A 16461-nucleotide genomic window follows, 5' to 3' on the forward strand; every position below is an offset into this window, starting at 1 on the left:
CTGATAAAAGAGACCTGTAAAACGACATAAAAGAGCAGATATTAGTTTATCAGCTGTTTGGAATTCAGATTTGACTTTTCTCAATATTATTATTCTTCCTCTTTCATCACCATCATCCCCAGAGCTCCTTGTATCATCAACATGGCGTTTCCAGTTGCCCACTGGCATGCTGCCTCTCATTAAGATCAGAGGCTGACACGAGGTTGTGTGCTGCAGCACGTGAGGAAACTGGTGCCCCTGAGGTAAATTCAAGCCAGAGAGCAGGACAGCTGGGCACAAGTCGTCCCTCCAACTATCCAGCTGCCCGGCTCAATCTGCAGTTCTGTGCTGCAGTGAGGCTTAAAGAGGCAGCATGGAGTCATCAGCGGCACAATGTGACCTTATTTTCTGGGATGGTGGTGGGAGGGAATTGGAGGGTTGAGGGGTTGATTGGACTCCCTCGATGTTCTCTGGAGTTGAGGACCACGGAGGCAGACGGGTCAGACACGTGTCTGGTAAGATGAAAGGGACAAAGGAGTCGTGCCGCTTGCATGATGGGAATAAAAGAACCTCGTAGTTTTAAATGAGTGGATGTGCAAGGTCACAGACGACTCATCAGGGAATACCCCAATTTCTTAGATGATCAAGATGAAAGGCTGAGAGGCCGAGTGTTAAGATGATCTCTTTCAAAGTCACATCTTTGCCAAATGACTTATGAATGTCCACGCAGTAATCTACTTGAACAAACCATTTCTCTTTGCACAGTACAAATGTTACTACTGCTAGCTGATTTGTGTTAGACGGTATGAGTAACTCGTCACGTGTGTGTCACTCTGCCATCAGCTGAGGAAAGCAGAAGCCTTAAGAAAGAGCAGTCGGGACAAAGTAAATGAGTCTTGGTAATCCTCTCTGGAACGGGTGTATTTAATGTGTTCCTCCACCAATCTGCAGTAATCCAACCAAAGAAAACAACCGTCTCCCTCATCTTCTATTTCAGCAATGTGGCCGAGACGTAACTAAATTACATAAAACTGACTCGATAAAACAACCCTGCATGGAAGGATTTATTAAACCTTGTATATCTTATATGAACATATGGCCTTACAACTCAAACAACATGAAATCAGGGTTGCAGCGAATTAGAATTTACTCTACTTTTAAATGTGCCAAAAATTTATATGATTGATCTATTAATCTATTAGTCTGTGACATGACAGCTTAGATGATTCCTTCAAATGTTTTTTTTTGTTTGATAAAAATAGTTGAAGATTACTTTACAATATAACACCCTAACCCCTTTCTACCAAATTAGCTCTGGTTCTTGACTGTTTTCATTCAAAATTATTGGAACCTGATCCTATCTAGCACACCGACCTGTGTTTCCACCAGCTTTAAGTAGAACCAATGCAATCAAGGATGCATTGTCAGCAGAAGGCACTGCAAACTGCACAATAACCTATAGACTATGACAAGCCCCCTTCAGTTCTCACTTCTGGTTTTGGAAAACCTGGTACTGTATTTTTGGTTCCAGCTCGGAGCCAACTAATGGCTTTCAAATAAATTTTTCTTTTGTCCAATTCCTCCAAACTGTTTCAAATAAGGTCTGCAAACCTAAACAGAACAAGTTCACATTGTGACAATATTCCTATTTAAGTCACCAAAAAGTGTTTCAGAATAGTGATAACAATAAATATATAGTTATTTTCTTTTAATTCAAAATAAACTGCTGTTAAAGTAAATGTCTTTTGACCTGTGTGCTCAGAAAAGAAAACAGTTGAGAATCCCAATCCCAGCAAAATCTGTTCAGGATCAAAAAACCTGACCGCTTGTTCTTCCCGTCTCGAACACAGAACCTAATGTGTCTGAAAGAGCTATTTTGCTAATGCTTTCGATTTCCTTAATCCAACTCTAGGTAGCATTACATGCAATCTGTCATATCATCATCACAATCAAACACACATGCACATCTGTGACCTCTCACATAGGCAGTTGCAGTAAAAATAGCTTGTAATAAACATCCTCTAGCAGGGTTGGATTAATGTATTCCTTTCTCTTCAAGTATACCTTGAAAAAAAAGGAAATCATTTTCTAAAATACCATATAAAAAGGTATTCCACTTACAGTTTAAAGACCAGTATCCTCCAATATTTGTTTGTAAGGATATGAAGGAACTTGTTGCCATAGCAGAGCGATAACTGTTCAGCCATTGTGCTAAAATAAAACTAAATCCAACACTGTAACAACAGCAGGCGATGGAGGAGGTGGGGTAGATTAAAGAGGAACAGAGAGGGGGAAGGAAGTAAAAGCACTGGAGTGGGTGGCTACAGAGGTGGTTAAAATGAGGGGAAACGACCGAGAGGTGAAGAAGTGAATGGGGGACACCTGATAACAGAGAGACAAAGAAATGATGAAAACAAACAGAGAGATGAAGAGAAATAACAAGAAAAACAAGCCTACCTCAATTCCACTAATATCTCAAAGTATTTAGGTAAACGTGGTGCAGCAGCGGTGAAACGCTTTTCTCTGTTTCCATCCCTGAGAGTCTTTGCGGAGCCGCTGTGCCAACAGGCAAGCTCAATGCTCCCACCACTACTAGAGCTTTCTCACTGAGAGAGGCTGCGAGCACTCTGCCTCCTACTGCCTGATGCTCTGATTAAAACACAAGTGTGTGTATACTGTAGCACCAGTGAGAGAGAGAGACACTTATGCTCCTCAAAGTGAATGTGAATCTCCACTAAAATGTGTGAACGGAGAGCATTACAGAAGCCGAAAGTGGACAGCAGAGGGAGCGGGGGCAAACCAGTTCTATTTCTGTCACTCTGACAAGTAAAATAGAAATGTCACATTCAGCAGCCATGGTATTGATCTTGAAGGCCACACACACACGCCCTCCCAAACTAAAATTAAGTGTTGTACTGCACAATGTTTGAAGGCAGATGAACACAAACAAAAACACACTCCTGCCTTGTTCCTCATTAGCAGCAGGCAGGAGAGTAAAATTAGGCAGCAGGGAGCTCTTCATGTGTTATCCAGAGAGCTTTTACAGTAACATGCTTACAATATATCAATCCAGAGTGTGCACACATACACACACACGCACGCACGCACACGCACACACACACACACACACACTTTACATACCCTTACATAACTTTGCAAAAAAGAAATCTAATTAGTGCAACAATGAAAGCAAAAACACACAAACACTTCCTTTAAGATCCTTAAAGAGTGCATGGTATGAAGTTTTTCAATCCAATACCAACAACCAATAATTATCTGCTTCTCCTGTTCAATACCGATAATGGATGACTTTACATTTTTGATTTGCTAAAATTAGCTCTTAACCTTTCAGGGTTAGGGCTTACTTCTCTCTTTGTTTATTGGTGGATCGCAAACCAGGGCGCAGGGCCGCCTCTCCTCGTGGCCCAATTGTTGACAAACGTGCGCTAAAGTGCCCTCCTGGGAGCCAAAACGCGCGCTAAAGTGCCCTCTTGGGAGCCAAAAAAGCGTGCCAAAGTGCCCTCTTGGTTGGCAAAACACACTAAACTGCCCCCTTGGCTGGTTAAAACATGATAAACTGCCCTCTTGGGGGCCAAAACACGCGCTACAGTGCCCTCTTGGGAGCCAAAACGCACGCTAAAGTGCCCTTCTTTTCGCCCCTGCCCTTCAAAAAGTCTGCACGCCACTGGTTGATAAAATATTATAATTGATGATACTTAAATAACTGTTCAAGCAAATGTGTAAAGACACAGTAAGAAATCTCAGCAGTGCATCTGCTCCACAAACCCACACTCTCCAGCCTACCACTTTGTGTTTCAATTTCTTTTTGTTTCACACACTCACACTCACACACACACACACACACACACACCACTTGATCACGGCGAGATCCTTTCCCACCCACAGAGAGCTTTGTGTTTTAAGTGTCCAGCTATGTTTTAAAAGAGTGCTTCCCTCTCTCTTCCTCATCTCATTGCTGCAAAAGTCTGCCCTTGACTTGCTTGTCATTCGACCACCAGACTGACTACTGTCTAAAGATGAAATGTCTCGTGTCAACTAGTGTCAAAGTGGGGACTGTGATAGAGGAGCTTCATAATTGTCATGTTTGAGGAAAGTAATGATGCAGTCTGCAGCAGTGTTATAAACCAGACAGGAAGTAATTGGGACTTTTTGTTTTCTCTGCTGAGACAAAGATCTTCAGGAGTTAATTCCTTCAACTGGTCTCTATTGCCATATTGATTTTAAAAAACAGCAGTGAGCTAGCAAACTTAAAGATAAGATTATTTTTCCTAGTTTTGTTTACACATTTTCACTGATTATACTGAAGTATAATAGGATATCAAAACACAAGATAACAAATACAGAATTGCACAATTACCATACAACATAGATTTATGTGTGTTTGTGTCTGCTATTCTGAATATACTCAATATTTCCATTTAAACTGTTGATCTCAGGTTACACAACTTGTCTTTATATGCCTCCTGAAAATGTCTTTTATTGTGTGAAAAGGACAAGCGAAGGAATCAACTCATTCAAGCTAGGCCGTAATTCAGTTTAGCATAGCCAGATTAGACAATTATGAGTTTTGAGATTTAAGACAGCATAACAATTAGTGCCAGATATGAGGATAAAAGCAGTTATGAAATTAATAGCAGTGCTGGCATCTGTGAATGTAGTTATTTAGGTAACCCTGCTCCAAACTCATCAATCATACCAAGTATGATTTTCAGAAATACCACAAGAGCAGGCAATGAAGGTAGTGAGATAGAGAGGAATATAAAGATTGTGATTCAGATGAAAACAGAGAAGTAATATGTTGATCAATCTGAGTGAGTGGTCCCCTCTGTGTACATTTCTGCATGTCCAACAAATGTGCTAAAGTAAGTGGGCCTGATGAGAACTGAATAGAACAAGTAATGTCAGGGCAAAGATTTCCACCTCAAGCTGAAATAACATATTTCAAAATAGTTCCAAGATGCAGCCCGTGGGTGACAAGATGTGTTGAGATTTTGAGCTCAAGCTGTTGCAGCACGGAATAAATTATGATGTGTCACGTGTGAAGCTGTGCTGATGCTGAAGAAAAGTGAAATCAGCTATTTAGGAGTCAAGTGCAGACACTGAGGACTGACTGACAGATTACAGCAACATTCATCCACTGATTCCAGTTACAATGAACATAACCTTCATACAGAGAGATAGTATGATTCTTCCTTTTTTGTTCTCTTACAAAAACATCTATGTTCTGTTTAATAAAAAACAATAAAGAATAACAGTTTAACCATGTTTAGCTTTCTTAAAATTGCTCTTAGGGATTGTGGTGCACAGTCAGCAGCTTATCAGCAGCTCTCCCCATGTGTCTTACTACTTATCTTCTATGAAAGGCATATTCTGAGCTGCACAAGGTAAATTACAGCAAACAGCATCTTTTTGGTGGAGGAAAGTAATGCAGAGTCTTTACGACATAAAATCAATTAATGCCCAAAGGTTTGGCATTTGTGGAGCGAGTGGTTAGAGATTAGCAAGAAATCAGTCCTATGCAGAAGGATCATACCGATTTGGACAATATAAGCTCACAGACTTTGTGGTGCACCCACTTACCTGTACAGCACAGTAAATTACTGTTTTTAAGTAAATGTTTAGAGCTTTATGCAAGATATTTACAGCACAAATACACAAGACACCAACACGTGTGGTACCCAGCTTACCCAAGTTGCTGTAAGTGGCACTGCATTGGCTGGAGGCGGTAGAGTGGGAGTGATGGGAGTGATTCCCGTCCTCGTCTGGCTCTCCAAGGCTGGTGTTGCCCTCGCTGGCCGAGGCTGGTGTGGTAACCTGTTTGGCATGGCCATCTTCGCCCTCCCCAAGCAAAAGCCCCAGATTCACTTTGGCAGGCAGGGAGGTGGCACCGGGCAGCTCCCGATCCCTAGTACCACTGGCTCTGACTGGTACCTGGCTGCAGATCACAGAGAGAGACATGCCTTGTTTACTTATGAAAATGTGGAAAACTTGCTTCATTAACCATCTAATTAAATTAGTTTTCTTTCCTTTGTTTGTAATCTATCATAATATTTTCCCCACTGCTTTGAGATTGTTCTGTATTCTGTCAATGATAAGGTGTACTTCTGTGTGAAGAAATCTTCAAAACAAGTCAGAACTGAAAAGGATGATAATAATGGGCTCTATTGTGGAAGGGAGCAGTGTCGGTAGATGATAAACGAGCTCCTACTGATTAGACTTCAATCTGTCATGGTTCATTTTGTCTATGACGGATAACTGCATCTAACATCACAGGATATGAACGAAACACACACAACAATGTTTTGATTTGGTCAGTTTTTTCAGTCTCTCGAATCACTGTCTGCGCCGCCCCATCAGCTTCCCTCTTTCTCCTTAGCAAGTGAGGAATTAGACGCAGCACAGCTTTAAGAGTAGGGCTTTTGAAGGCTGATTTGTTTCATGCAACTAAAATTACGCCAGAAGGAAGGTAGAAGAAAAAGGCAGACCAGGTCCAAACAGTGTGTGATAATTTGCTCTGAAGATCCTTCCGTGATAGTAAGTTGCTTTAATGTGAGGTGTGATGGGAGGTGAGATGAATTTCATCTAAATCTGCTACAGCCGCTTGATCAAAAGGTGTGATGATAACATGAGAGACTTTAATGTGATTATTAGCTGCCAGTTTTTCCAAATTAATTTTTCATCAGATACTTAACAAAGCTGTAGGGATGTACTTAGGCATTCTGGTCATAGTGAAAAATAATGAACAATGAATCTTAACAAGAATGGAAAAAAACAAAAACAAAACAGAATTATAATCTCGCCTCCTGACAGATATGTTTAAGGTGTGGCGACACTGATGCAAACTGTCACGAAGAAATGTATGTGAGCATTATAGAGCGTGGCATAATAAACCACGATGCCTCTCACCTTTATGATTTGTTGCGTTTTATGTGTCTGTTGTAATGTGGCTGTTCAGAATGACTTATAGCAGATGAATGCATAATGTTCCCTACTGCAACAGCATGCCTTATACTTCATAATGTACTGACAGAAGAAATCTGGGTCACATCTTACAGTTACTCAGGGTGTGTTACTACTTAAGACTGGAGATTGCACAGTGACTCCAATCACAGTGTGAAAGCCCTGGGGTTGTTATGAAGAGACCTGTCATATACTGTAGCTCTTGCTGCCAGAGATGCGAGGTGTACAGGCAATCTGCCACATGTGGAGCTTCTGAAGGAAGTGACAAGTTCACAATTACCCATGGGGCCTGAGAGCATTGCCTTATTATTGTACTTTAAAAAGGTATTTTCTGACATGGCTGACATGGTCAGAAAGTTATCATTTAAAGTTTTTGACCACGAATAGCGCTATGTGCAAGTGGGTTTGGTTTTCTACCCTACTGGGGTACAAGAAAGTTTCCTAATATGACTGTAAAAACACAAACACACTAAAGAGAAACTGTACAAAAACAAATAGCTGACAAGGAGCCTTTCCTTTTAATTTAAGTTGACTACAAGTCACAACCTAATGTTTTTCCACAGTCACCTGGGTAACTGTGTCTTCCAGCTCCACTGAAAAGACATTAAACAGATGGGATTTCATCGACAGCCATCTGGGATCAGTCTGCCCCTCTGATCATGGTAAATAATATACTCAATGCAATACTGGCTGCTGCTCTCTGATCTGATAACAGGTTAGCTGTGATCTTTCAATGTGACCTGTGTGAGACATTACAGCCTTGGGCCACCCATTCTAAACTACTGTGGATTTAGCCCCTATTGTACTACAGAAAATATTTAGCTGCATAGCTCTTACGCATGAGGCTGGCCCTGCCAATTTTAGATGTTGTGGTGGCGTTTTGTTTTACCATTCTAGCACTGCCTATTTTGGGTTGAATCCCCTTATCATTTACCTGTCCTGTCCTTCTGCTGAATAATGAAATTTAAAATGAGGTCAAAGTGAAACAAAAAATAGTCACAAAGAGTTCACAGAGCTGGTTTCATTGTCATAGGAGGGGCAGCTTGGCAGTAATGTTTGTATTATGCTGAATCAGGGGTCATTTCCTGTGATTACACATGTTGTCAAAATGATTAATGATTTAGGTGATCCTTGGAAAAGTCCCTGTCAAGAAAAAGTAAGATCTAGGCAGACAACAAAACTCAAAGAGGGTTTTGAACAATTGAATGTTTGGGACATCGGGAAGAAGAAACATCGAATCAAGTTTAAAAGTGTACAGATTTGTATCTGAAAAAATGCTAGAACAGAAAAATGTTTTTAAATCCTATCCTTTGTTATGAGAACATGTATGAATCATCAGAACAAAATAATTAAATCACGACAAAGACATGTTTTGGCTCGGTAAAGTTTCAATTGAAGGGTGACTATAATTTTCTCAAAAAACATTCCAGAAACGCAAAAAGAAACTGGTGCGGACAGTCTTGGAATATGGATCCAAATACAACAAATGCTTACCTGTAGTCATTGAGCACGGTCTCTATCAAAGTCACATTTTAGGGAAAGTTCTCATATGAAAGCATTGAGTGTTTTTTTTTAATTTTTTATAAGGAACACAAGTATTTTTGCCATCATTTTACAGAGATAGAAAAATTAGCACTTGAAGAAAACACCCAGCTGCTCAAGTGTCTCTCTCCACCCTGGGGCTCTGTGTCTGAAGAGAGCATCCGATCTGACATGTTTATGATCGGTCTTTGTAGAGCATAAGCCCTCTGTGTCTCTTATAAAGAGAGTTGATCAATAGCCTCTGAGTCGCACAGTGCATTACTTTAGCACTTGCCGGCTTGCCAGCAGTAGACAGTTGATATAAAAGGCCCAGTGCTGTGAGACTACTAGAAAATAAAGAGGAAGTAAACAGTGAGTGGATGGAGGCATAAACATAGAGTATAATTACAAACTAAACAGCATAAAGAACAATGTGTTACAATCGAAGGCATAAAAATGAACAGTCTGTTGGCCTGACTTGTTCATGTTATCTCAGTTTCCTCTTTTTTCTTCCTTATTCTGTCTACATGAAGAGATGTCATTACATAGTTCTGGTTTTGACTAAACATGGATTATGTACTGTATCTTATACATTAATCCTACTCAACCTTAAAGTAATAATGGATTACAGTCAGCTGCAAAACTATCACAAAGTGGCACTGAATCAAAAAGAAGACGATCTCTAGCACACACTGTAATCCTGAAAACAAAACATCCAAAATGGATATACACTTTGAGCGGCCCATAACACAATAAATACCTTTAAGGCTGCTACACAATTCAATGTCAGGACCTGACTTGTTCAGACAGGACAAAGCTGCCTCAGTGCATTTCACAGTTTCTTGGATATTTGTCGCAAGAAATTAACAATCTCTGGTCCACAACACAAATCATATTATCTTAAGAACCTCTCCTCCCTATTAAGTCAATATGACTTACACGGCTGGATGGTCACAGATATTTACAGAAGTGAAGGAAAGAAAAGGGTTTCAGTTCTTACCCACTGTACTGGCTTACACAGTTTCCCATCTGGAAACCTTGAATATAAAGCAAAGCTGAATTCACATTTTAGGTAGAGCAGTAAATGCAGACTGGCCAGTCCTGAGGGATCAAAGTCTTTTCCTGCTTATGTTATTTCCTCTTCTTCTTCTCTTTCTCTCTCTTTGAATGTTCCTACCTGTCTCAGGTAATGTGTGTTCACCAGAGCTGAAGAGCACGCCCACGTTAGCCAATAAAACTGCTTACAGTCAAAAGAACCTGCAGAGTTAACCCCTTATCTGCCAATCAAATAACAGGTCTTAAAAATGACCTGTATGACCACTTCATAACATGTCTATTTGTCTTGGAAAGTCCAGGGAAAGTTGACGTTTTAAACATGAAAGTCTTTTTACTTATAGCAAAATACATTTGCATCAAAGGTATGTCATTTCACATAGAGACAGACAATATTACCATTTGCCAGCAATAATCGTGCAAGAAAGGTGGAATAACAATGATTTATGGGATCATGACTTAAACAACAAGGCTTTGTTGAATAATAAATAACACATTTGAGAAACAGCTTATGTTGCAACAAATCCTATTTTTTCAGAAATACTTTTTAAGGGCTAGTATTTTGCAGAAGTACAGACTTGGACAAAAAAAGATAACAAAACAACTACAAAACTTGAAGTACCTTTCAATTAATAACAGACTAGTTATTTAACACTTCCTTTCCCCTCAACATGAGTTTCAGAAGCAATGTGAGGAATTCGTTTACATTCCACAAATTGTTTCTCTAATCTTTGTCACATCTTTTTCACATCACCACAGGAAGATAAGGCACCAAGTAAGAGTTTAAGCTATTTCTCTGTTTTTGGGTCAAGTAAAACCATGTGCCAATGCCTGAGATAAACATAGACAAAACAGACAGGGTAGTGACATAGTAACTTATTGAGCAACACACAAAGTGAATAAAAATGGTTACTAATTGACAAGTTCACAGTGAAAGCTGTAAATGGCTGGGTCACGTAAGTGGTTTCTAAAGACAGGTGCAAAGAAAACCGTACCAAAGGTGAGGTGCGTGAAAGCATTTAAGTGTGACAGCATAAATGAATAGAATAAACCATTTCTGGTGCTAAATGTAAGTAAATGAATGCTGTTCCGCATTTTAATGTTGAGAAAGCTGTTCTATGATGTTGTTGGTCAATATGAATGGGAAACATTTAGCAGAGGAATGCTGCAACAATTCATCTTCATGCTGATATCTGTTCCAGAGACTAAACTTTATATTACCGAGTAAGATATTGTACTCAACATTGACATTTAGAAAGAACAAACTTAATTTATCTTCATTTGAGTAATCCATCATCCTCTGTATGAAGTGAGTGAAAACATCCAACATTTGTCCTGACTAATGACTTCAAGATTTTGGCATCAAACTTTTGGGAAACGTACTGGGTACTTTCCAATACATTCGGTACACCTTCACATGTCCAATTTCAGTACAGCGTCACCGAAATAACCCATATTAATAGCAAGCCTTGCACATACTTAACTCTTGTACCCCTTGTTATAAAGTGTGAGAAGAGATAGGAACTTCTGGTAGAAAGAAGAGATGGCGAGAGCTGAAGCTTGAGGAGGAAAGAAAAAGCAGGGAAGCTAGAAAAGAGACAGAATGGGGCCAAGCTAATGACAGGATGGAGGAGAGATATATTCAAGAATCTGCAGTGCTTCAGGCTCAAAGGGAAAAATGTGGAAGAAAGGCATGGAAGAGGAGCAAAAAACTGCATCGAACAGAGAAAATGAAAGTGGAAAGCCAAGTACCTAGAAACAACCCAGAATAAATGGATAATATGGGGGACGTTGGGATACGAAGAAATGGATATGATCAATGTAGGTCAAAGTGTAACAGATCAAGTAAGAGGACCAACAAGAACATCTAAAAAAGTTGCTCCCGTGCCAAAATGTATATGGGTGTGGCATCCGCAAGGTAACAGTTTCATAGTGATTCTCCTACTAATCAAGTGGGTTCTCTGGGATGATTTTGTAAAACAGATTAGGATGCTCAACAACAAATTCCCTACTGAATATACATCAAAGTCCAGATGCTGCACAGTCTCTGGTTTCATTTAGTTTTCTGTGCTTAATTATGCATACACCTACACAAAATAAATTGGAATTTGCTCAGAAAATGACATGAAACCCCAGGAAGAGGTAGTAATGATATACTGTAGGGAGTACTTCGCTAAAGCAGTACCTTCTAACTCTGGAAACTTTTTCTTATGCTTGCTGCCAAGTCACGACTTTTACGTAACATGACCAATTAGTCATTTCACACAGACTGAAAATATACCACATCTTGACGCAGCTTAGGATATTAGGAAATTACTATTTCTAACCAAGTGATTGTGCCAGGTGCATCAGGATGAGTCATGAATCATGATTCATTATTTAATCATTTACTGTAGATTTTTTATTTTTTTTTTTGGGGGGGGGAGAGATGTTTTTTTCTAGGTCAAATTATGTACTTGATGGATCTGCAGTTCAAATCAGGGTTTCCGCAGTCAAACGTAAGACTTTTTAAGACCATTTTGTACTCAATGTAAGACCTCCACTAAGTACTAAAAAGGAAGGAAAAATGCAGTCCAAAAATTATTTAACAAGTAACAAAATATATTGCCATTCACAGACCAACTCAAACAATGAAGAATGGAGTGAGTGAGTGTGTGTCAGGGTTATTCTCGTTTTTACATTTTCATTAGTTATCATTTTAAGTAACTTTTTCAGTTTGTTTGTTTTTATTTCAGTTTAGTTTTAATTAATCTAACAAACGATTAAGTAGTTTTAGTTTAGTTTTTATCTAGGAATTTAATTTAATTTAGTTAACTATAATAGTGTGTGGTGTGTTTGTGTGTGTTCCTGTGTGTGCGACTGATGTTTAGCAAAGGTGTTCAAAATCCAATGCACTTCCGCTTTCAACGTCGAAGGTTTGAATGTTGCTTGACTGCGAGACAGCGTAGAGTTTGGGTCAAGCAGAACTGGATGGAAATGGTGACAAAGGCGTACAAAAGTGTGTGATAGCATGTCTTCACTGGAGAGTTTTAGAAGCTAACTGGTATTTTTCTAATTTTGTGTGTGACACCAGCATTTTCATACCAAGTGTGCCAAATTTGAGGGTCCTCTTGCAAAAGCATACACTGCGCTTCAAATAATAACAGATGCAGCTTTTAATCAACTAAATTCTGGTTGTTCAAGCCAACGCTTGTTAAAGTTACACTTTCCCATAGTTGTTCTTTCTTTCTTTCTGGAACTGGCAAAGTGTATGACGATATATTCCTACTGGGCTGTTGGCAAAATGCCACTTACGTTCCTGGATGCGTCAGAAAGAAGTACAACACACAGAGCTAACTGTGAATCTCACCAACACATTTCCCCAAAGCAAAAAAAGAAAAGATGCACGGACACTCGTCACTGTCAGTCCGGGGGGGGGGAAGAAATGCTCGATCGATCATCGCCGTCAGCCGGGGGCTCGTCGCCGTCAACCGGGGGACGGACGGACGGACGCTCGTCACCGTCAACCGCGGCAGCCCACAAACACCCGCTATAAAGCAGCTAACATTGTTGAGTATAGTGGCGCTGACCTAGCCTTAAGACTTTTTAAGGCCTAAAATTGAGATTGTCAAATCTTAGACTTTTTAAGACCCCGCGGAAACCCTGTCAAATGTAATTTCCTGTTTTGAACACACTTTTAAATATTGGGCTAGAACAGTCATTAACACAAATGGATTGGGAATGTTCTCAGAGTGTATTATCCATCATGAAAATGGTTAGTGATTAGTACTTCACATTATTAGCAATGCTTTGCGTATACAGCTCCCCTGATGAATGAGTCTTTGTTTGGCCACTGCAGCATCCACTTGCCTGATTACCATCTTACAGCATCTCAGGGCGCACAAACAAGTTTATAATTTAGAGCATAAAATACAGTGTATCTGACACATCTGGGTTATTTTTATCTGGCACCATTACTAACACTGTTGGAAACTTACCCCAAGAAATGAAACAGAAAGGCAAAGACAAATAATGAACTTATAATGCAAGAATACAGGGACTACACTGTCAATAAGACTGATTACTGTGAGTGTGTGTGTATGTGTTTGAAAATGAGCATTTAATACAATTTGAGATGCTAAAGGGAATATGCCAACTAAAGCGTTGATTTATAGAGTAAATGTTGAATTGACAGCTGTTCAATGACCAGTTACTCCTGACTTCTCGTCCTGAAGAGAGAACTGCTGAACACGGAGCCTGCTGTTCAAGTAATGGATGACATTAAGGAAAAGACCACATAGGTCTGTACAGTCCATGAAGTCGGCTGGATGAGTGGGATGACCAGAGATGCCAAATTAGGATCAAACACCACTAGAAACTGTGATGAGAGATCTGTTAGAGAAGCACCCCTGCCACTCTGGAGGAGCAGCTGGCAAAGGTTGAGGACCTTTATTTTGAGTTTGGTCAATGAATGCTCTGAAGGGAATGCATGTGGGTAAGGGTAATACTGGCATTGCGTGCAAAATCATTCATTAGACTAGTGAAGGGTGACATACAAGGAACATGTAGGACCTTTAAGAGAGTCCTAAGAATTTCACTATGGGTCTTAAAGACAAAGGCATATGAGAAACCATTTTTACAAAGCATTTTTACAGCAGCTAAATGTATCATTCACCTCATTAAAATCCATGTAAAATTGTTTTGGGGGAACAACCTCTCATTTTAGGTTAATCTTTCTATAGGAAATTAAAAACAGCAAAGCTGGGCCAAAATCCTACTCAACATGTGCATACATACATAATGATTAGATGACATTTGTGATCCCTACCAAATCCCCAGAGACACATTGACTATAACAATGTCAATTCCTGCTTTGAGATTATCTGAGAAAAGGGTTTACCTTAGCATCTCATGTTTATTTTTGTTTGATTTTGTAATCTCTGTACTCATCTGAAACCACATTCATGTTTTTAGTTTTAAACAGAACCTTTACTACTATGTGCGACTGTTACAGGCTTTACTCTGGTTACTCTGATTATGTAATGGCGTCAGAATCTTGGACAAATACCTGAAGTCCTTGCTGATGAGATCACATCCAGTGGTGTGTAGGGGTGGTGTTTGTCCTGGACTCAAAGGTCTGGGTTCCTTACTCTCATCCGGTGTCAGTAACGCATTTTCTTTGCACTCCTCTACTTGTAGTTCTCCTTCTCCATCACCAGGAGTGCTGCCACTTTCTGGTTTGTAGGTGAAGATGATTGTTGGCTTCTGGGTTGGATCCTCTGGTTTTGCCTCGGTGAACCAGTGATGCTGTTGGATTGGTGGCGGTGGAAGCATGTGAATGACTGTTCCATCAAGCCCAACCAACTTGCCTTTTTCCTTCTCTCTCTCCACTTTCTCTCTCTGCTCATCCTCATCTTTCCGCCGACGAAAGAAGCTCTTAAAGGAGATCCAGCGTTTGGGTTTGGCGCTATCTGTTGAAATGCGTCTCCCCTCTCCACCTGGACTTGATTCACCTTCACTGGGTCGTACAGGGGAACTGGAGGCTGAACTCTTTGTCCAGTTGCCAAAATGTCTCTGCAGGATGTTGGAAGCGTGATAAGGGGAAGATGTAGATCTTGGAGGGGGGAAGGGAGCATTGGGCTCTGAACGGGGGCTGGAGAGTGGGACAGCAGCAGAGGCACTCTGAGATTTAGACAAAACTTTTGACGGTGTGTCCTTCTTGGGCTTGGAAAGACAGCCATCAGTCGTGGAGAAGAGAGACTTGGGTCTGGTGAGAGTCTCTTTCATGGCGTCAGGGGGGAGGGCATAAAGCTCCTCAGAATTGGGGGTTTTGGCTTGTGCTGAAGGGGACTCTGGAGGAGACTGGGGAGGGTGGATGGAGGCCACAATTTGTAAAAGCACAGCACTGGCCTCCTCCTTATGGCTTAATGCTGCCCCAGAAGCTAAAGCTAAGTCTGTATTATCAACTTTACTGCAAGAAGCATCTCCACTTGTCTTGCAAGTGCGTGTAACAGTGCTGACAGAGGGGCTGGTTTTAGGTAGGTTTGCAGTAATGGCAAGAATGGCAGGGGAAATTGATGATGTACTGGGAGAGAGGGCCCCAACTGTCGGGCTCATCACAGTGCTTGTCACAGTGCTTGAGTCTGTAGTGGTTTTAGGTTGTAAATTTGGTGATTTTGACGCTGCTTCATGTGGAGCTTTAGTCTCTTCAAAGGAGGTTCTCTCTGATGTGCCTCTACCAGATATAGTTTTCTCTGTTGAGGAAGATTGGACACTCTCAGAGGAACCAATCTCTTCATAAGTATGGCTGGTTACCCTACTACTTACTCCTTTTGGCTGCTGCAGTTCCCCACTAAGTCCCAAGAAGCTTTTGTACACAGCTAGGTTGTCATATGCACTTGGATTGATAACAATAGGTACCTTAACAGCATTCTTAGAGCTGCGGGCATAAGCTGGCTCATCTCGAATAATAATAGGAAAAGGAGGCATGCCTGCATTATTGAAACTATTAAATTTGATCTCTGATAAATTGGGAGACTTCACAGGTACAGTTCGGGATGAAGACAGCCCAGCAATGGGAGAAGTGGGAGCTGACTTGTGACTGCAGTGCGGAGTAGGGATGGAGGGGCCATGATTAGTCCCAACCCCTAGATCCACTTTAGGTATCTTTTGGCGAGGACTTGTGCTAGATGTCCATACTTCCTGATAGCGTATGTTTCCTGATTTCTTTCGGGATGTACCTGGCTGCGCTACAGATGTTGGTGATATTGGCATTACAGGAGACATTGGAGAAACAGGGGAGGCTGGAGAGAGGGGCTGACCTAAAGGAGTGCTACAAAACGATGTAGGGCTGGAAGGCATTGACAGGTTTTTGGGTTTTGGAGTAGGGTCTGGAATCTGTTCCTCTTTGTTGGCCATGGATGCTGACACATCCACTACAGTATAAGG

General features: G+C 40.7%; 1 protein-coding gene across 1 annotated transcript in view; it reads right to left on the minus strand.

Annotated features, from left to right (window-relative positions):
* Window positions 1–16461, minus strand: part of peak1 (pseudopodium-enriched atypical kinase 1) — a 61817-nt gene that overhangs the window by 13110 nt on the left and 32246 nt on the right. Inside the window, 2 exon segments of the mRNA XM_030424990.1 lie at window positions 5688–5935; window positions 14582–16461. Coding sequence (XP_030280850.1) covers window positions 5688–5935; window positions 14582–16461 — 2128 coding nt within the window.

This window comes from Sparus aurata, chromosome 8, assembly GCF_900880675.1.
Source record: "Sparus aurata chromosome 8, fSpaAur1.1, whole genome shotgun sequence".
In the NCBI taxonomy this organism is placed as follows: domain Eukaryota; kingdom Metazoa; phylum Chordata; class Actinopteri; order Spariformes; family Sparidae; genus Sparus; species Sparus aurata.